Consider the following 21,879-nt stretch of genomic DNA (forward strand, 5'->3'; position numbering starts at 1 on the left):
CATTATAGAAGTGTGTAGTGGATATTTAAAATTTTAGGACTAGGGCTTAGGACAAGATCTGGGCTGGAGATAGTATGGACAGTTGTTCATTTGTAAGGGATAGTGTCACAATCATAGATGATTGGTTTTACAAGTATAAAAATATTTAAGTGCTTATATTTGGACAGGTTAGGTTGGAAAAATGATTAAAACTAAAATATAATTGAAATGTCAACAGAGTGTGATATTTAAATAATAAGAATCATACATGATTTTATCACTATCTTGCAACCACCTCTGCAACTGTGCCCAGTGTTTCAGCAATTAAATATCTATTGAAAGCTTTTGTTTAACATTGAAAAGCTGGTGATGATTTAATGGAAATGTGTTTTTAGTTTATGAATTCAGTCATGACATGTACTTCCTATAAGGACCACATATTCAGGAAAGCCAACATTTTTAAGTTAAATGTGCAAATCAACATATTTGTGTCTGTTTGCTTTGTATATATGATCTATAAAATTATATATTTTCTGTAGGAAACCAGTTATTAGCTTGTAAACCTTTAAGATAGTAAGTTTGTAAGAAAAATATTCTTCTTTTAAGAGCCAAATAACTAGGGGTGCCTGGGTGGCTTAGTCATTGAGTATCTGCCTTTGGCTCAAGTCATGATCCCAGGGTCCTGGGATCGAGCCCCGTGTCGGGCTCCCTGCTCGGCGGGAGGCCTGCTTCTCCCTCTCTCACTCTCCCTGCTTGTGTTCCCTCTCTTGCTGTCTCTCTCAGTCAAATAAATAAATAAAACCTTTAAAAAAAAAAAAGAGCCAAATAACTTGATTAGTTTCCAGAAAGTTAAGGTATGACAATATGTTTACCAGTCTATCTTCTCTATCTCTAAGAAGAATGTGAAACTATAAAAAATTTATTACAAGAGCAGGGAGTGATGTAATTTCATTGTTCCAAAGTAGTAATCACCTAATTAATGTTTTCTTTTAAAGCATTTTAAAGCATATTGTTTCATCCTTTACACAGATCACCCCTTTCTCTGAAGCCAGAAGATGAGGACTATCAAACATGTGAAAGAATTGACTTTGAAGAAATTATAAAAAATGATGGCACTTTTCTAAAGAAGAAATGTAGATCTAAAAACACTGCTAAGAAACCATTTATCATTCATGTTGTACCGGAAAAAGATAATTTGGCTTCTCTGTCAGTGTATTCAGAAGATGGTTGGGACTTACCATACATAATGCATTTGTGGCCACCTATCCTGCTCCGAAATCTTCTTCCTTATAACATTGCTTATTATATAGAGGTATTATAGAATTTTTAAAATGCCTTCCTGTCTTCGATTTTGTAGCTTTGGTTATTTAAAATAGCAAGCAATAAAACAATGTTTTAATGTTCTCATAAAAATGATAGTACTGGTGAATGGGTCGTCCAGATGTTTTTCACATGGAAAAAAAAATGTTTCCATCCTTATAAAAAGGTTTTTTAAAAATATATTTTTTTCACTGATTTACCATAGAAATCTGGCTACTAAATGGAATATAAATTACATGCACAAAGGGAGTATGCCATTTTTTAAATCATTTATGAAAATGACATATATTTCTATGGGAAAATTTAGAAAATAGAATAAAAATTGTCTATAATTACGTCATCTGAAAGTTGCATGTTCAGATGAAGATGGCATCTCAGGTTTAGAATACAGGCATACCTCACTTCATCACACTTCTCAGAGACTCTGTGTTTTACAAATTCAAGATTTGTGGCAACCCTGTGTCAGGCAAGTCTGCCAGCACCGTTTTTCCAACAGTATTTGCTCACTTCATGTTTTTGTGTCATATTTTGGTAATTCTCACAATATTTCAAACATTTTATTCTTAATTGTTGTTATCTGTGATCAGTGATTATGACTTGCTAAAATCTCAGATGATGGTTAACATTAGCAATAAAGTATTAAGGTGTATACATTGATTTCTAGACATAATGCTATTGCATATTTAACTAGACTACAGTGTAGTGTAAATGTGACTTTTATATGCATTGGGAAACCAAGAAATTTATTTGACTTTATTGTGATACTTGGTTTATCGTTGTGGTCTGGAACTGAACCCTCAGTATCTCTGAGGTATGCCTGTATATATTTTTAAAAAATCTTTTCTGTGCATTTACATCTCATTTATTATATATTTAAAAGAGGGACACTAACTTTTGAAACATGTATGAGAATTAGTCTTAATATTCAAATACTATGCGTAAATAGAAAAAACACCCTACATTATATTATTCTCATGCTAGTTTCGAAAAAGGATTTTAATTCCCTATGAAGATGTTTTTTCTTTTACGTACTCTTTGTTTTAACAGATTACATCTCCTTCCTTCCTTTTGTTATAACAGGGATAAGTAGATGTTCCATTTGCCATGCTTATCAAATAGAAGAGTAGTTCTTTACTGTAGCCTATTAATAGTTTTTATTGTCTGTTAATAATAGGGATTTACTATGTGTTTATACTTGTCTGATAAATTGGGGGGACAGTTAACATATCTGTGGTTTAAGGTTATCAATTTTCCATATGGTTGTCAGATACCATAGCGGTTAACAATTTGTACTTTGCTATCAGATAGATTTGAGATTGAATCCTAGCTCTATCATTTATTAGCTTTATGTCTTTAAGCAGTTTTTATTATCTTTTTAAATCATTTGTCCTAGTCTATAAAATAGGAATAGTACTAAAACTTGCATGATTGGGATATGGGGAAAATCAAATTAGATAATACATGTAAAGGACTTCACATAGTGCCTCCCAGGCACATGGTTGCCAATTATTTCCTCTCTCACATCACCACCAACCACTACTATTCTTACCTTGTGAAATATTAATTAACATGTCAAGCATCAATAATTTATATAATTTTTGCTTTAAGTAATTTAAAATCTTGAGATTCCCGTGTTCTGACAACAGGAAGGAATCAGGTTAGAGATGATGGAAAAACTGGTGATGTACTACCTATCTATGTCCCATTCTTACTGAACTTTTAATTGGATACTTTCAGAGATCACGTTTTGTTGGCTAGTTTCCAAAGGATATAAGTTTTTAGGAAGACAGTTTAGCCGTGGTATGGAGAGAGGATTATAAGGGACAAAGAACAGTTAGGAGTTTCTTAAAGTGAGAGGTCACAGTGACATGAACTAATAAGGGTACAGTTTTGAGACATACGGAAGATGCAGTATAGACAGTGATAGAAAGTGGATGATGAAGGATTGTTAAAAAGCAAGAAAGGGAATTAGGAGGTATTGCTTATTTTGGATTACTGTCATTTTTTTCATTTTTCATTTTGTAGTTTTCAAAACTAAAATCACTAATGGATAATATTTTTTTTAATGTTTTACTAATTACAGTGTTTTATAATTTTGATTAGTTCCAGCATAGTTTTACTTGTATTATTTAATTTTACCCTCCCAGCAGTCCTTTGAAGTAGATCATTTAGACCATTTTATAAATATGATAATTCAAATCTCAATTTATAGAAGTTTACACTGTTGGCAGAATTAGAGCTCAAATATAGGTCTTCTATCTTGTTCTGACAGAGGTGTTTCAAAAGCCTTATGTGTTTGACATTGGAATCATTATAAATAGAATTTTTAGCATATTATTATGACGTTTAAAATTTTACTGTATTTTTTTTATTACAGGGGATTGAACATGAAGTTTATACTCTAAATGAAGGACATTCCGCCCACATTTGTACTGTGCATTTGGAAAAAGCCAGACTACATTTAAAATTACTTGACTATCTTAATCATGATTGGAAAAGTGAATATCATATAAAACCTAATCAGCAAGATATTAGTTTCATCAATTTTACCTGTGTTACAGAAATAGAAAAGACTGATTTAGATATTGCTATCCATGTGACTTATAATATTGGCCAGACAGTTGTGGCATTTCATAGTCCTTATTGGATGGTCAATAAAACCAGTCGAATGTTACAGTATAAAGCAGATGGAATTCATCGAAAGCATCCACCTAATTATAAAAAGCCAGTTCTATTTTCTTTTCAACCAAAGCACTTTTTTAATAATAATAAGGTATGTAAGTTTTTTAAAACTTTCATTCTCCTTTTAGTTTTTAGAGTTTTGAAGAATGTTATGAAACAAGTAGAAATAACATTTAAATATTTGAGGTTAAAAAGATTAGAATTTAGTATGGGAAGATGTTTACTGCATTAATAATATAATTATACAAAACAAAAAATTTATCGAGGTAGGAATTTTTAAATGTACCTAAATTGTAATGTAGTTGGAATATTTTTTCCTAGGTTCAGCTTATGGTAACTGATAGTGAATTGTCGGATCAGTTTTCAATTGATACTGTTGGTAGTCATGGAGCTGTTAAATGTAAAGGCCTGCAAATGGACTATCAAGTGAGTTCATTCTTTGCTCATGGAGAAACTTCTATTTTAAACTGTGTGTACTGTACTGACTACTTAATTTTTTATAAGGATATTGTGATAATATAACAGTTTTTGAAATGCTAATTTTTTTCCCTTCAGGTTGGTGTCACTATAGACCTCAGCAGTTTTAATATTACCAGAATTGTGACATTTACTCCTTTTTATATGATCGAAAACAAAAGCAAATATCATATATCAGTGGCTGAACAGGGAAATGATAAATGGCTCTCTCTTGATTTGGAGCAGGTGGGTAGATGTATTTCAAAAATGTACTTCTTTGGATTTTCATTTTTCCTTGAAGTTACATACCTGAAACCACTATGTAAGTTTTTAATTGCCCCCCCCCATTTTATTTGTACCAGGCTCTAGATTTTAATTTATGAAAACTAGACCTTGTGATTTAGGAATGCATTGCTTGATAAGGGAAGTAGATATTTAACAATTACTAACCAAGCAGTGTAAATACAGCAGTAGAAAACTAGATGAGGTATAAATGCAGTAAAGAGTAGGAAATGATTTACTTTCTGCAAAGCTGTTAGGAATGCCTTTGTGGAAGAAGTTAGGGGGTTATTTTAAGAAGATGGTAGTGACTTAGGAATGAAATTTTGATTCTACTCCATCTTTAGCTATTAGACCTTTGGGTAAGAGCTTTCTAAAGGACTGCCTGAGGTTGATGGAGTGTTTTACTTTTGAAGAAATTTTATTCTAAATATGTTAAGATTATAAGAGAAGTGTTTGCTGTTTTTGATCACTGTTCCTTCTTGCTCTTAAACCATCCTTCTGGGATTATTATTCTTGACATTCTTTAGATTTTCCTTCAGAGCTCGTTTTGGAGGCAGAAGCCATCAGTTTCTGTTTATCCATAAAAGTTTTTGTCATCTTTCCTTTATGGTAATTTCCCTTATCTGTTCTGTTTTTTCCTCAACATGTGTGGATTTTACTCCACTATTTTCTGGTGTCTACTTTAGTTGAAAATTCTCCTGTGATTCTGTCATTCCTTTAGAGGTCATTTTCTTCCTAATTGCCTTCATGATCTTTGTCTTTGATGTTCTGTAGTCATACTACTATTTGTCCACATGTGGGTTCTTTTTGTATATCCTTCTTGAGACGCTATACTCTGAGATTTGTGGATCAATCTTTCATATTTGCTGTATAATTTGCCATTGTTGTCTCCTTAATATTGTCTCTCCTTCGTCCTTCCATTTGCTTCTTCTTGGCCTTTAATCAGACACATTTTAGACCTCCATATTCTATCTTCCATGTCTCTTAACATTTTTTTTTTTTTAGTATTTTCCATCTATATAACTCTGCTGCATTCTGGATAAATTCTACATGTATATCTTTAGTAAATTTTCACTTTTACTCTGTCTAAATTGCTATTTAAGCCTTTAGTGAGTTTTTTATTTGAATATATTTCTTATTTTCAGAAGTTCCACCTTTTTTGAAGTCTGCCTGTTTATTCATTAATGAATATTTGTGTGTATTCCTTAGGTGCCTTGTGATACATCTGTTAAGAGAACCACAAGTCCCTGTGTTTCTGTAGTTTATGTTTCATTGGGGTAGAGGTTGTGGAAACAATAATATCATAATCAATTAAAATATATATGTTTAAAGGTGAAAAATCTAATCAGGGAAATGCAAATAAGACAGGTATGAATATTAAGAGTTCTAGCAAGCACAGGGTGGGCTATAATTTTATATAAGGTGGTCAAGGATAGGACTCATTGAAGTCATATTTGAGCAGACTTGTAGGAGATGTGGGAGGTAGCAGTTGCCAAGAGCTCAGCTGACCTGCCGTGTGTTAGAGTAGCTGATTAGGACAACAACTCAAAATGAAAGTAACAGTTAACCTTTAGTCACTTAATGCCATAGGATAAGCAAGAGGCTAAACTGGAGAACGCACCAAACTCTCCCCACCCCATTCCACTTTGCCTATGGAAGAGCACTGGTCAGGGGTCAGGTGGATCAGCACAGACTTGGGAGTTGTGTCACTGTCAAGGGAGCCTTGAACAAAAGGTTCTTCCAGTTTGGACCCAGGAGGCGAACAATGACAAGGGGGAAGAGCTAGGAGTAGAAAAGTACTGAACACTGAGAGGAGAGAAAAAGCATCTTCAAGGTTCTCCCTATCTCCTTTTAAAGAGGTCTTGCAGGGAGGTTCCTCAAAGAGGCCTCTGCCATGAGCCATGATAGGCCTCTGAATGAAGGTACCTCTGTAGGAATTCAGATATGTGTAAATGCATGGCTGGAAGTGAGGGTTGGGTCCTTGAGACTGCTGGACACTGACTGTGCACCTAGTCTGCTGTGAGGAGGGGCAGCTTAGCCCTGTGAGGCCTGCCAGATAAGGCCTTTGTAATTGCCTATGGTGTGATGTGAAAAAAAAAACACACGTAGGTTTTTAGCCAGGGGCTAGAATCCTCAGCCATGTGAACATCTGGGGAAAAAGAGCATTAGAGACAGAAGGATCAGCCAGGGTAGATGCCCTGAAATGGAAGGACTTCTGGCATGTTTGTGGGATAGCAAAAGAGGCCAGTATTACTGGAGAGGGGAAAGTAGTGGAAAGCAAAGCCTAACAGTGATGAAGAGTAATCATGCAGAACTTTGGGAGCCATTGCAAAGATTCTAGCTTTTGCTCTGCATGAAGTGAAGAGCTGTTAGATGGTTTTGAACAGTGATTAGTAGGTTCTCAATAAATATTTGTTGAATGAATATATACTTTATTTTTGCAAGTGTTCCACGTGTGCTCATTAAGTCTAGGGTTCTTGGTTTGTTGGATGTAGAACTCTCTGTGTCCAAATGCTAAGACTACCAACTCCAGCTTTGTTTTGCTTTAGATATTTTCTAGGTGTATCTTCTTCCATACTTAGAGTAGCTCTGTGTCTTGATTTGTATGTCATTGCAGATAACATTGTTAGGCCTTAGCTTTTTAAAAACCTAACATACAGCCTCTGTCTTTGAACAGTTTATGTTTACGTAAAGTACAATTACAACTGCATAACAACTTATTTTTTAATTTACTTTCTCTTTTTTTTTTCAATTTCATCTTAAGATAAATTTTCTTGTGCTAGTTTAAAATTTTTACATTTCAGTTTGGCTTATAGTGGCCAACCTTGAGATGTTTAGTCGTGATTATTGCCTGTGTTGATTTGTTAAACTTGTTTAGATCTCTGTTTTCCCACAACAAAAGACAAGTATATTAGCACTTTCTCTAGTGGCAAGATTTTGAGCACATAACTCTTTAAAACAATACAGTGTATATTACTAAACATAGCATACATTTTTAAACCAGCTGCCAAGGAGTAGCAGGCTTGGGAATATCCAGAAAGCACATCATTTTTAGTCTTCTCAGTTCCTCATGGGAAGTATGCTTCAGTTAGTTATTGCTGCTCCATTGACCCTCCCACATAAGTTCCTGCTAGGTTGCGGGAAGCCCTGAGTGGGAGCCTTCTAAACCTCTTACACCTTAAACGTGTCTCATGTCTAGTTCCATTAGTTACTTCTAAAGGTTGAATAAGGCTGGCTTTAACAAGCTAGGGCATTTGACTTTAACATCCAGGTTCCTCCTCCATTGCTCCAGGTCATGTCATGATGATGGGTATCACACATGAACAGTTGCAGTGACGTATGTGAAGTCATCGATCTGGTTTGGGCCTATCACAGTAAGACAGGGTGTACAGAATAGTTTACAGACCACACTGCTTCTCCTTTTCTCTTTTCTTAGCTCTTTGTTTCTGCTCCTGTTGTCTGGACTCCTAGAACTCTCTTAGTGTGTTGACTGTCTCATGTTTTACTAGTTTGGTTTCCAGGTCACTGACATCTGTGTTGTTCCTTAAGGTTCTGAGCCTATTTCCTACTCTGAACTTTAGATACTTCTTTTACTTTTCTTTTTTTTTTTTTCCCTTTATTGGACTTCCAGGACTCTGGATTCATGCATGACCTGATTCAACATTTGTGTGTACTTTGGCTATTGTTTAGTTACCAAATGTTACCCACAACCTGATTATGATTTTTAGAAACTGAACGTACCCTTGTTTTAAATTGATCACTTGCTTCTCGGCTCAGCTTTTACATGCTGATTTTTCAGCCCTCCTCTAGGTCTCTGGACCACATTGAAATCTCTTCGCCAGCACTCCACTTACCACAGCTCCTCAACTTCCCATCCGGCACTGCCTGTACTCACAGTGCCCACAGAGGGTGACCCAGCTCTAAGTTGGCCGTTCATAGCTGTCTAGCCAAGCAACCCAATAACTAGAGCAGTGTTGAAAGACATTTATTTTAAGTCTATCCTGATGGGTTTATTAACATAAAATTTTGATGATGAAATTTTTTGTAAAACAATAAATGTATGTAATATATGTTTTAGTGTATCCCCTTTTGGCCTGAGGATGCTTCTAATGCACTTCTTATTCAAGTTGAAAGAAATCAAGGCCCTCCCAAAAAGATACATTTTAACAAGCAAGCAAATTGTATTTTATTGCGTCTGGACAATGAGGTGGGTGATTTGTGTGTGTGTATGATTAGAGAAGCTATTATATACTTATTCATAATTTTATTTGTAGCTTTGATTTTTTTCTCTTTTCCCAAAACGGAACAAATATTTCTTTTTGTAAAGGGGAAAAGCACTAAAAAGAAACAGAGACATAAAATAATTTAATTGTTAAACAGAATGTTAGCGTGCCTAGAATACTAGAACATCTGGAATTTGACCCATCTGTATACACTAATTGAGATTCATGGTTTCCCAGATATGCTGTAGAAGATCCTGACTTGCTTTCTTAATCATCAAAAAATGTATTAAATTATGAACAGTCTTATTAAATGTTATTAGTTAATATTCTTTGGAAAATGATCATATAAGAGAATATTTTTCTTTTTCTTTTTTTTCCTTAGCTTGGAGGTATTATAGCAGAAGTTAATTTGGCTGAGCATTCTACAGTTATTACATTTTCAGATTATCATGATGGAGCAGCTCCATTTCTATTAATAAATCACACCAAGAGTGACATTATTCAGTACAATCAAAGGTAAGAAGATTATCACACATACAGTATCACCCTGATTTTAGCAGAGTCTAGGTAATGGGACGTTGACTTTATGATGACTTCTTAAGAATATAACACTGGGGCGCCTGGGTGGCTCAGTTGGTTAAGCGACTGCCTTCGGCTCAGGTCATGATCCTGGAGTCCCGGGATCGAGCCCCACATCGGGCTCCCTGCTCAGCAGGGAGTCTGCTTCTCCCTCTGACCCTCTTCCCTCTCGTGCTCTCTATCTCTCATTCTCTCTCTCTCAAATAAATAAAATCTTTAAAAAAAAAAAAAAAGAATATAACACTGATGGGGTGCCTGGGTGGCTCAGTCGGTTAAGCATCTGACTTAGACTCAGGTCATGATCTCAGGATCCTGGGATTCAGCCCCATGTCTGGCTCTGTACTCAGCAGGGAGCATCCGTCTCCCTCTGCTCCTCCTCACTCACACATACAAGCGAGTGTGCTCTCTCTCTCTCAAATAAATAAAACCTTTTATATATACTGATAATGATACTAAAGCTATGTAAAACAATGTCCTCATTTTTTAAAAAAGGTATACTGAAGTATGGAGGAGTAAAACTGACATTAATATATGTAGTTTACTTTTTAAAAATTGTGATATAATTGACATAACCTTATGTTTCAGGAATACAACATACTGATTTGATATTTATATATATTGCACATTGATCACCACAGTTAAGTCTAGTTAACATCCATCACCACACATACTTATAAATATTTTTTCTTGTGATGAGAATTAAAATTTACTCTGTTCTCAACTTTCAAATATACAATACAGTATTATTAACTATAGCCACCTTGGTGTACATTACATCCCCATGATTTATTCATTTTATAACTGGAAGTTTGTACCTTTTGATCCCTTCACCCACTTCACACCCTTTCCCCACCTCCCACCTCTAACAACCACTCTTTTTTTTAAATCTGTGTGTTTCGATTTTTTTGTTGTTTTCTTTTTATGTTTTTGGCTTTTTAGATCCCTCTCATAAATATATACAGGTCATACAGTGTTTGTCTTTCTCTATCTGATTTACTTCACTTAGCATAATGTCCTTGAGGTCCATCCATGTTGTCACAAATGGCAAGATTTTGTTCTTCTTTATGGATGAATAATTGTTGTATATATACACCACATTTTCTTTATGCCTTCATCCATTGATGGACACTTACGTTGTTTTCCTGTCTTGGCTATTGTAAATATGGCTGAAGTGATGTGGGGGTGCAGATTGCTTTTTGAGTTAGTGTTTTTATTTCCTTTGGATAAATATCCAGAGGTGGAATTGTTTGATCAGATGGCAGTTGTATTTTCAATTCTCTATTTTCCACAGTGGCTGCACCAGTTTACATCCCCACCAGCAGTCATCCTCATTAACACTTCTTGTCTTTTCTTGATACTTAGCCATTCTAGTAGGTCTGAGATGATATCTCTCATTGTGATTTTGATTTGCATTTCTCTGATGATTATGGCATTCATCACTTTGAAATGCTTCAAAAAAAGAAAAATGGAAGAACTGAAGCAAGTATGGCAAAAGCTTGATCATTGTAGAATCTGGTGAAGAAATGTCAGGGTTTATCATAAGAACGGTCTATTTTTTACATTTTTCATATTTTTAATGAACATAATGTAAATATTGAAACTTTAGGTTTTTTTTCAAATAGTAGATACCATCTTCTTGCTGATGGGTGTGGGAAGAAAGGACTGCTACCTTTTTAAGCTTCCCTAAAGACTATATCTAAATCTTGATTTTTTTTCCAGGATTACTCTTAACATCATTTGTTTCACCTTGCTGTGATATCATATCCTCCTAGTACCATGACCATTTATGTAACTTTCTGTTCCTCTTCTTATTTGGTCCCAGCCTCTCTTGAATTTATTTTGTCTGCTCTTTTTGTTTTCATCTGTCACTTGTCAGTGAGCCTATATTTATGAGTTCATTTATGCTTTCCTTCCTCTGCTAATGTACACTTCTAGCCACTGGTTAAAATCAAGTAAGTATTGGGCGCCTGGGTGGCTCAGTTGGTTAAGCGACTGCCTTCGGCTCAGGTCATGATCCTGGAGTCCCTGGATCGAGTTCCGCATCGGGCTCCCTGCTCGGCAGAGAGTCTGCTTCTCCCTCTGACCCTCCCGCCCTCATGTGCTCTCTCTCTCATTCTGTCTCAAGTAAATAAATAAAATCTTTAAAAAAAAAATAAGTATTGAGTAAGGACCCCAAGGCTAGACTAGCAAGTATCTAGAACTCCTGCTGCCCTATCAGTTCTTTCATTTGTGGAAGATGTTGAGAAACAGGAAAGCCTGTGTTGTATGATTATCCCTATTATAAAAATAATGAATTGATTGATCATAACCGATGAAAATAAATAATTTCTTATTTGCCCTTCAATCCATGTACCCCCAAGTAGCCTTTCTCATAGTGTTAACAGAATTAAGAATTACAGAGAATGACTCGAGTAACTTTTTTCCATTCACTCAAGGATAGTGTATGGCTGGTAACATTTTAGATCCACACGGAGGAGCTAAGTTATTGCTTTATATACTGTGAATGATGTAGGGCATCATAGTTTCTCTGACAACTGGTTGAGCGTGGCTGAAGCTGAACTAGAGACTTCTCAGTCTTGTCTGTGGCCTTGACCTTGCAGTTGTCTTTATACAGTTCAGATATAAAGTGTTTAGAAATCTTATCTATTCCACTGTTAAAATTGTAAAAGTAAGGGATATGGGAGAAACTGGAATGTTATCCTATATTGAAATTCTGAAACCTAAAAAAATTGCAACCTTAATGGAAATTTATAAAATTAACAACCTGCAGTAATGAACACTAGATTTAGATTTAGAATTATTTGTAGTTATTAAATCAAGAACCTGAAACTTTGATTTAAAAGAATATTGAGGGGCACCTGGGTGGAGCAGTTGGTTATGCATCTGACTCTTGGTTTCAACTCTGATCGTGATCTCAGGGTCGTGAGTCCAGCTCCCTGCTCAGCGCAGAATCTGCTTGGGATTCTCTCTCTTCTTCTTCCTTTGCCCCTCCCCCACATCCTCTGTCAAATAAACAAACATTCATTCATTCATTCATTCCAGAGTCCTGTGTGCCAGTGATCCCCCAATCGCTTAATCCAACATGGACCACTTCTCTTGAGCTTCAAGCTGCTACCTCCTCCTCATTATCACGTAATTAGTAGTTGTAATATTCTGATAATAATCACATAATTAATAAATCACATAAACTTTTTTTTTAAATCTCCTCTTGTCTAGTCTTTCCTGTAATTATGCTAGTTCTGACTCCCAGATTTCTTGTTTGAGTAGATTTTTTTATCTGCATCTCTATAGCCTTGTCTCTACTAAATCCCCCATTTGCCATCAGAGGTAGGTTTCCAAAAACGCTAAATATAATCCTATCTCTGTTTAAAGTTTTTTAGTAACTTTCCATTTCTTTTATTTTTTTTTTAAAGATTTTATTTATTTATTTGAGAGAGAATGAGATAGAGAGCATGAGAGGGGAGAGGGTCAGAGGGAGAAGCAGACTCCCCGCTGAGCAGGGAGCCCGATGCGGGACTCAATCCCAGGACTCCAGGATCATGACCTGAGCCGAAGGCAGTCGCTCAACCGACTGAGCCACCCAGGCGCCCTCCATTTCTTTTAAAATAAAATGTTTCTAGTCTACTTTTCTCAACATTTTTCTTTCCGCATACTTAAGACAAGCTCAAGTCTTTGTTTCCTGAATGCTCTGTGTCCTTCCATGTGTTTTCATTTGGTGCTCCTTTCTGCCAGAAAAGCTCCCACTGCCTGTGATCCCTTCCCTCACTACCTTAATCTATGCACGAGTTTTCATTGCGTATGTAGATTAAAGCATTTGTCACATCGCATTGTCATTGTCTTGTGAGTTTAAGACTGTACACATGTATAGTTAACATTCTGAGGACTCTGATTTTATTTTCTTTGAATTCCCATTGCCTAAGATAAATTGAGATGAATTTTCTTTGTAAGAAATATTCTGCAGTGAGTTAAACAGATTACAATTTATATGAATTAAAAGCATTTCTAGATATTTTTAAACCAACTTCTTGTTTATTGCATCTGATATTTTTTTCATGGAATAAACAATAACTGTAGGGCTATTTTCTCCTCTGATTTTCCTTTCTTGGCTTTGTTGTTGTTGTTCATATGGTTGTTCATTGTTTCCGGCACATAAACCTTATAGCTGTCAATTTTCTTAATTCCATAGAAAAATTGTGAAAAGAAAACCATAATTCTGAAATCCCAGCACTGTCAACATTTTTTTTAACACTGTCAACATTTTGTTGCATTTCTTATCACACTGTTTTACTGTTGCTATCTATCTATATTTCTGAATCTCTTTGTTTTTAATAGCTATTGTGAGCATGTAAATTTGCTTTAAAACAGTTTTTAATAAATGCTTGATATCCCATCATTTAGATGCATTATAAATATTCTGGAATTTCGGAATTTGAATTCAATTTCTGGAATTTGAATTTTGGGTGTTGTCTGATTGTGTAATGTTAGAATCTGTCTCTTTTAATAAAGACCTTTAACCCATTTGTAGTCCTTCTAATAACTAAAGATTCCTTGCCTTTTTTTTGGTAATACAGATTATTTTCTTCTAATGATGATTTGGAAAATACACATTCTGTTTTTGTTGTAGATAATTACTTTTTTGTTTTTGAGGATTTCGATGCATTTTAAATTTTGAGTGAAACAGAATCTACTAATTGACCCATGGGGGAAAAATGGAATACTTTCACATTTTCAGCTTCTCTTCCCGAATTCCCGGTTTCTTACGAATATAATTTGGAAGTTTTGACTCAAATTATATAAAATGGTTAGTTTTTCAAAAATGTGTTTATTCAAGGCTTTTTTGGCTTTTGACAAGTTGATTTGACTAGTTGCTTAATATTTTTATATCCCAATTTTTTTTAAAGTTTTATTTATTTAAGTAATGGCTACATCTAATATAGGTTCGAACTCAGGACTCTGAGGTCAAGAGCCAGAACATCTTTCAACTGAGCCAGCCAGGTGCCACTATATCCCAGTTCTTAAATTTTTATTTTGAGTCTTCTCTGGCTTGGTTGGAAAAAGACTTTGAGTTACTTTTTCAGTAGGAGTTTGTGGATAATATGTTATTGCTTGTTTGAGAATGGCTTACTCTTGCAAATTAATGACAATTTGACGTAAAATTTTAAGTCCTAACTTCTTTTCTCAAAATTGTGTAGACATTGCTCCATTGTTTTCTGGCATTCAATATTATAGAAAAGTGTGTCTTATTTTTATTTCTTTGTGGGTAAACTGATTTTCCTAGAAGTTTATGGGCAGATTTCCGTATGTTTTCTTAAAACTTAAACTTTTTACAAAGATATGTCTAGGATGATACTCCATTTTCATTAATTTTGTGTCTTGTCCTGCCATTGAATTTCCAGTCAGCTGCTGCTTCAGCTCAGAAAAGTTATATTCTATTATTTCTTTGGTTTGTATCTTCTCCAATTTTTTGCTTTTCTGGGAATTATTTTGTGAGTTGATTGAATTTCTTAGATTTATATGCCATGTCTTTTTTTTTTTAAGATTTTATTTATTTATTTGACAGAGACACAGCGAGAGAGGGAACATAAGCAGAGGAAGGGGGTAGAAGGAGAAGCAGGCTTCTTGCCGAGCAGGGAGCCCGATGCGGGGCTCGATTCCAGGACCCTGGGATCATGACCTGAGTCAAAGGCAGACGCTTAATGACTGAGCCACGCAGGCACCCCTATATGCCATGTCTTAAGATTTTTAAAAAAATAATTTAGCTGTCTTGTTTTTGCCAGAATAAGACCAATACTTAGGAAAGAGTTCCCAATTAAATTCTCTCAGATTTAGTATAGATAATAGTTGGAATGGTTTTCTTCCACAATTCATTTGCATTAAAACAAAAGTTCAAAGAAGTTTCAAAAATGGGGACACCTGGGTGGCTCAGTCAGCTAAGCATCTGCTCAGGTCATGATCCCGGGGTTCTGGGATCAAGCCCCGCATCAGGTTCCCTGCTCAGTGGGGAGCTTGCTTCTCCCTCTACCTCTGCTCCCCTGCTTGTGCTCGCTCTCAAATAAATTAAATCTTTAAGAAAAAAGTTTCAAAAACATGAAACTCTTTATTTTCTAAGTGGGACAAATGTTTCCCTTGAAATATTCTCATTTTCTTAGAAAACCTCTTTTTAATTGTATAAGGAAAAAAAATTTCAGTCTACTCTTAATAAGAACTATCACAAATCTCAATGAGTGGACTCAGAATTAAGTGTTATTTTAGATTCTTTATACATTCATATGTTTGCACTTAATTTAATGCATATTTTTACTGTTTATGATAGTTCTCTCAGTGAAATAGAAGATTCCCTCCCTCCTGGAAAAGCAGTATTTTATACATGGGCTGATCCAGTGGGCTCTAGAAAGCTGAAGTGGAGATGTGGAAAAAGCCATGGTGAAGTAGCACAAAAGGATGTACGTATGGGGTTGAGTATTACTGTTCTAAATGTCTTTTTTTTAAAGATAGTCTCTTCTGGCTTTGCTATTTATAAGGCCTGTTTTGTGTCTGTACTTTTAAACAACTGCCAAAGATTTTTTTTTTTTTTTAAGTTTCAGGAGTAGAATTGAGTGATTCATCACTTACATGTAACACCCAGGGTTCATCATTACCAGTGCCCTCCTTAATCCCCATCACCCACCTAACCCATCCCCCTCCAGCAGCCCTCAGTTTGTTCTCTAAAGTTAATGTTTTATGGTTTGCCTCTTTTTTCCCCCTTATCTTCATTTGTTTTGTTTCTTTAATTCCACATATGAATGAAATCACATGGTATTTGTCTTTCTCTGACTTATTTTTCTAAGCATAATATAGTCTCTAAGCAGCAGAAAGAGAAATCAAAGAATTGATTCCCATTTATAACTGCATCAAATACCATAAGATACCTAGGAATAAACCTAACCAAAGAGGTAAAAGATCTATACATCTTATCAAAAAAAGTGAAAATGACACAAAGAAATAGTAAAACATTCCATGCTCATGGATTAGAACCAAATATTGTTTAAAAAAAAAACTGCCAAAGATTTTAAAAGCAGTATTCAAACTTTAACCAAAAACATTTAAAACCAGAAGAGGTCCTATATGGCTACATCATTATTTGCTGCTGTTACGTTATAAAAGGTACACTAGGCTTAGGTAAGGTGCTTTCAGCATTTGCCTCATTAACAGATGTAGTCTGTGCACTGACAGTCATTTTAGGTCAGTGTGGCTTCTGTGAGGATCATTTTAGGGACCCACTAAGGAATTTATTTTTGAGTGATTTGTTTATTATAATGATAAAGTTATGTATAAACATTTTCCAGTAACATTTTGAATGACATCGAGAAATTCTTATTAAAATGTTATTAGTCGGAATGCCCGGTGGCTCATTCAGTTAAGCGTCTGCCTTCGGCTCAGGTCATGATCCCGGGGTCCTGGGATTGAGCCTGACGTCAGGCTCCCTGCTCAGTGGGAAGGCTGCTTCTCTCTCTCCCTCTGCCTGCAGCTCCCCCTGCTTGTGCATGTGCGCATGCTCTCTCTCTCTCCCCCTTGTCAAATAAAATCTTTAAAAAAATAATTTTTGAGATAGCTACTGTGTTAGTCTGGTTGGGCTGCCATGACAAAATACCTTAGTCTGGGTGGCTTAAACCACACAAATTTATTTCTCAGAGTTTGAGAGCTGGAAGCCCAAGATCAAAGTGCCAGCATGGTCAGGTTCTGGTGAACCTGGTGAGGACTCTTCTTGACTTGCAGTTGACCACCCTCTCACTCTGTCCTCACATGGTGGAGAGAGAAGGAGTGAGCTCTCTGGTATCTCTTAGCAGGATGCTAATCCTGTTGGATCAGAGCCCTAACCCCTCCTTAGTGATGTCATTTAACCTTAACTACCTCCATAAAGGCCCTGTGTCCAAAAGAGTCACATTGGAGGTTGGGACTTGAACATATGACTTTGGGGGAATGTGGGGACACAATCGAGTTAATAGCAGATAATGAGATAAGTGGTTTTCAGATTTTCGTCTTATATGAAGTCACTTAAAGGCACAGATTTCCCTCCAAAAAACAGCCTTAGTTTTATCTCACAAATTTTGATGTACTTTATTATCCTTCAGTTCAAAATATTTTCTAAATTTCATTTTTATTTATTTTTATGTTCCATATATATATTTTGTTTTTAATATTTTACATATTTTTGTGATTTTTTTATATTTTGGTTTCATGGCTCCTTAGGTCATTGCTTAGTTTTCAAAAAGTAAGGGAATTTTCTAATTATGTTTGTTGATTTCTAACTTAATTCCACTGTGATTTGAGAACATACTCTGATTCGGTCCTGAAATTTATTGAGATAGATATTGTGGGCCAGATTTTGTGTAGTCATTTTGTGCATATTTCATGTATATTTGAAAAGAATATTCTGTAGTTGTTGGTTACAATGTTCTATATATGTCAATTTCAAGTTTATTAATTATATTTAAATCTTCTAGCTCATTAGGTTTTTTGTACACCTGTTTGCTTGTAGCATTGTATTTAAAATCTGTAGATACTTTCATCTTTTAGTTTTGTTAATTTTGGCTTTTATATTTTGAAACTATGTGATTAGGTTGATAAAAATTTAGAATTGTTATATTTTCCTGGTAGGTTGATCATTTTAGTCATGCATCATTAGTATATAATATTGCAGTGCCCACCATTGTATCTTTTTTAGATTTAAACATTTAGACTCTCAAAACTATCATAGACTACAGTTTGCAACTGCCTACGCAGAAAGATACAGGTCAGGAAACAAAACTTGCCAGCCGGGAGCATCAGACATTTTGCCTATCAGTTAAGGAGGCATTCTCTTTGGTCACCTGCAATGACAGTTTTGTTGTGATGGAACTAAGGCTCACTTGGGTGTGTTATGAGCCACTTTGACCTACAAGCCCAATCCACAGTAGCACATATCTCTTGTAACAACCCATGACCATAGCTTATATGTGTTCTGCAAGGAATGTATAGACATCATCACACTAAAAGAAATCTATAGCTTTTAGTGCTGTTACAACATGCATTCTTGACTTACTAAAACCTGCTGTAAATTAGTACTGGTACCACTTTCCCAATAATATGAGGACTTTAGAACTCTTACTCCATTTACCCTCTTTCATCATATGTACTATTGTGTGTTTTATTTCTAAATATATATTAAATCCCATAAGAAGTATTATTACTGCTTTCTGCAACTAATAATGCATTTAAATTAACTCACGTTTTCCTTTCTTCCGCTTTTCCAAACTGCATCTCCATGTTTCCATTTGTGTTAATTTTTCTTCTCTTCAGTATTTTTCTAATGCAAGTCGACAGCTGACAAATTCTCTTTCAGTTTCATTTGTCTAGAAGTGTCTTTATTTTGTCCCTTTTTTTTTTTTTTGGTAGGATATTTATGCTGGATGTCAAATTTCAGAGTTGGCATTTCTTTTTTTTTTCTTCACCTTAGGACTCCAGTATTACAAAAATATTAGACCTTTTCACCATGTCCCTTGTGATTTTCATGTGATACTCTATACTGTTTCATCCTTCTCTCTCTGACCTTCAGTATGAATATCTTTTTCTGACCTTTCACTAGACTTCTCTTGTGGTATCTAATCTCTTAAAGTCATCCATTGAGTTCTTAACTTTAATTATTGAAATGATCAGTTCTAGGATTTCTATTTTAGAAGTTATTGTTTCAAAATTCTCTACCTTGTTACATTGAATATATATATATATTTTAAAGATTTTATTTATTTATTTGACAGAGACAGCAAGAGAGGGAACACAAGCAGAGGGAGTGGGGGAGAAGCAGGCTTCCCGCTGAGCAAGGGAACCCAGTGCGGGGCTCAATTCCAGGACCCTGAGATCACGACCTGAGCCAAAGGCAGACGCTTAACAACTGAGCCACCTAGGCGCCCCTACACTGAATATATTAATTGTAGCTATTTTAAAGCCTATCTGATAATCTGATATCTAGATCTCTTGTGGATACTGTTACATCTTCTCTTTTTTTTCTTAGTGTTCACTCACATATATTCCTTAAATGCATGTTTAATTTTGACTATGTGGTAGACATAGTATATGAAAAGTTTTAGCGACAATTTGAGGCACTGTATAGTATCCCCTTTTTCTTGAGAAGAAATGGTTTTGCCTTTGTCAGGCAGCTGGTCGGGGAGGGGGGAGGGATTACCTTAATCTAAAGGAGGATTGAAATGATTTGAATCTAGTCTTCAATCCTTGTAAGGACTAGTCTACTTTGAGTTCACCCTGCCACCTAGAGTATAGCCCTTTGGGGACTCAACTAAAAGCCGAAGCTGTTGACCCCTTCTCTTTTTTTTTATGCCCTATATTCCAGCTTTAATCCTTCCGTTTCCATGAGACTACACAATATTTTTCTGATTTTCTTAACTTCTCAGTGTCTGCTTCTACTTGTATAATTGACAGTTGGCTTTTTGAGAATTCCTTCTCACTCAGATCTTGGCATCATTAATCCTTATTGCCTTGGTAGCCTTGCTGTCTTTTCAAACACATTATTCTCTTTATATTTTGTCTAGTGAAAGTTCTTGTTCTTAGCAAGATGGTTGGTCCAGAGATCACCTACTCATCAACTGCTAGAGCCGTAACTCATGGTATCTTTTCAAAATTAAGCTTGTTAGCATATGGGAGTGTTACAGCATTTTGTGTATTGATTTTGTATGCAGAAAACTCACTGAATTCTCATTAATATTGTTTTTTATTTTTCTCTATGGGCAGTCATGACTCAAATAATTAGAGTTTTGTTTTCCCCTTTTCAGTCCTTTCATCTTTAATTTCTTTTTGCCTTACTGGACTGGTTAGGATCTTTAATATACTATTGAGTGAAAGTGGTGTTTGCAGGTATTTTTGCCTTATAGATGATCTTAAATTACATACCTTCAACATTTTGCCTTCAAATATGATCTTTGCCAAAGTACTAATCAAACTGTCCTCTTTTTTCGGAGGACAGTTTGATAAGAGGTTAAAAAACAAAACAAAGCTCCTCATCTACTCTTTGTTTGCCAGAGGTTTTTATTATGGTTGGATATTGAATTTTATAAAATGTTTTCTCACAAATAAGTGCTATTTTATTTGCATAACATTTTTTTCTTGCAAACGGCCATCTTGAATCACCTTAATTCCTCCTGTAGAATTTCCTACAGGAGTGAGTCCTTGTTGATGGTGAAATTTAGTATTTTTTGTCTTTAGGCAACTTTATTTTGTACTTACTGAAAGGATATTTTTGCTGAGTAAGGAATTCTGGGTTGAGGGTCATTTTCTCTTAGTATATTGATATATTTTTCCATTGTATTCTAGTTTTGCTGTTGTGGAGTCCAGTGTAGGTTTTTTTTGTTTTTTGTAATATTTGAGAAGGCTGCCTGTAATTGGCCTAATTTTAATTTTTTAATTATTGGTTATTAGAATTTATTCAGGAAAAATGATTTTATTTTATATAAATAATCTTATTTGATCTTTTGATTAGTACTTTGCATATTTATATCATAATGATAGTTAAACTTTATAAAGATAAATCTGAAATCCACTTCAGAATATTAGGACTTCAGAATTATTTGGAAATAAATGAGTTGTCTTATTTTTCAGTGTAGTTTTAGTGCTATGTATTTTATTTTAGCACGTATTATAAATAGCTTAACTCTAGGTACTGACTTTATGGTAGCAATTCCACTGTTTAAATTCACTGTATTATAACATGAATGTGTATGATACAGTATGTCCCCCCGCCATCTCAGACCCCCAGTGGATGCTCAAAACCACTGATAGTACCCAGCCATGTATAAACCATGTTTTTTCCTATGCATACATACCTGTGATAAAGTTTAATTTATAAATCAGGCACAGTGAGAGATTAAAAACAAAAACTAATAATAAAATGAAACAGTTATTTACTGTAATAAAAGTCCTATGAATGTGGTCTCTCTCTCTCTCTCAAAGTACTTTGTATTCTACTTGCCCTTCTGATGATGATGATGTGAGATGATAAAATGCATAGATGGTGAGATGAAGTGAGATGAAAGATGTAGGCATTGGGATGTAGTATTAGACTACTACTGATCTTCTGACCATATGTCAGAAGGAGGATCATCTGCTTCTGGAATGTGGTTGACCACAAGTAGCTGGAACTATGGAATGCAAAACCACAGAGAAGGGGGACTACTGTATATTAAAATTTCCTATTGATCAGAATATGCACCAGAATATTGACCAAAAATTCATGCCTATTTATTATTAGAATTTGCTATTATCTTGTCATTGAACTTCAAGACCCTGATATTAACACAATGCTTATAAATAAGGGCTTCCTGCAGAATTA

General features: G+C 35.1%; 1 protein-coding gene across 2 annotated transcripts in view; it reads left to right on the forward strand.

Annotated features, from left to right (window-relative positions):
* VPS13A (vacuolar protein sorting 13 homolog A) overlaps window positions 1-21,879 on the forward strand; it is a 266,873-nt gene that overhangs the window by 189,909 nt on the left and 55,085 nt on the right. For both annotated transcript variants that reach the window (XM_028090366.2, XM_028090367.2), the window contains exons 47-53: window positions 1,009-1,291; window positions 3,677-4,072; window positions 4,303-4,407; window positions 4,537-4,683; window positions 8,798-8,926; window positions 9,325-9,458; window positions 15,835-15,964. In XM_028090366.2, coding sequence (XP_027946167.1) covers window positions 1,009-1,291; window positions 3,677-4,072; window positions 4,303-4,407; window positions 4,537-4,683; window positions 8,798-8,926; window positions 9,325-9,458; window positions 15,835-15,964 — 1,324 coding nt within the window. The remainder of the gene's footprint in view (window positions 1-1,008; window positions 1,292-3,676; window positions 4,073-4,302; window positions 4,408-4,536; window positions 4,684-8,797; window positions 8,927-9,324; window positions 9,459-15,834; window positions 15,965-21,879) is intronic.

This window comes from Eumetopias jubatus, unplaced genomic scaffold, assembly GCF_037043125.1.
Source record: "Eumetopias jubatus isolate StellerSeaLion01/CBP00866 unplaced genomic scaffold, mEumJub1_p1.0 scaffold_15, whole genome shotgun sequence".
Taxonomy (NCBI): domain Eukaryota; kingdom Metazoa; phylum Chordata; class Mammalia; order Carnivora; family Otariidae; genus Eumetopias; species Eumetopias jubatus.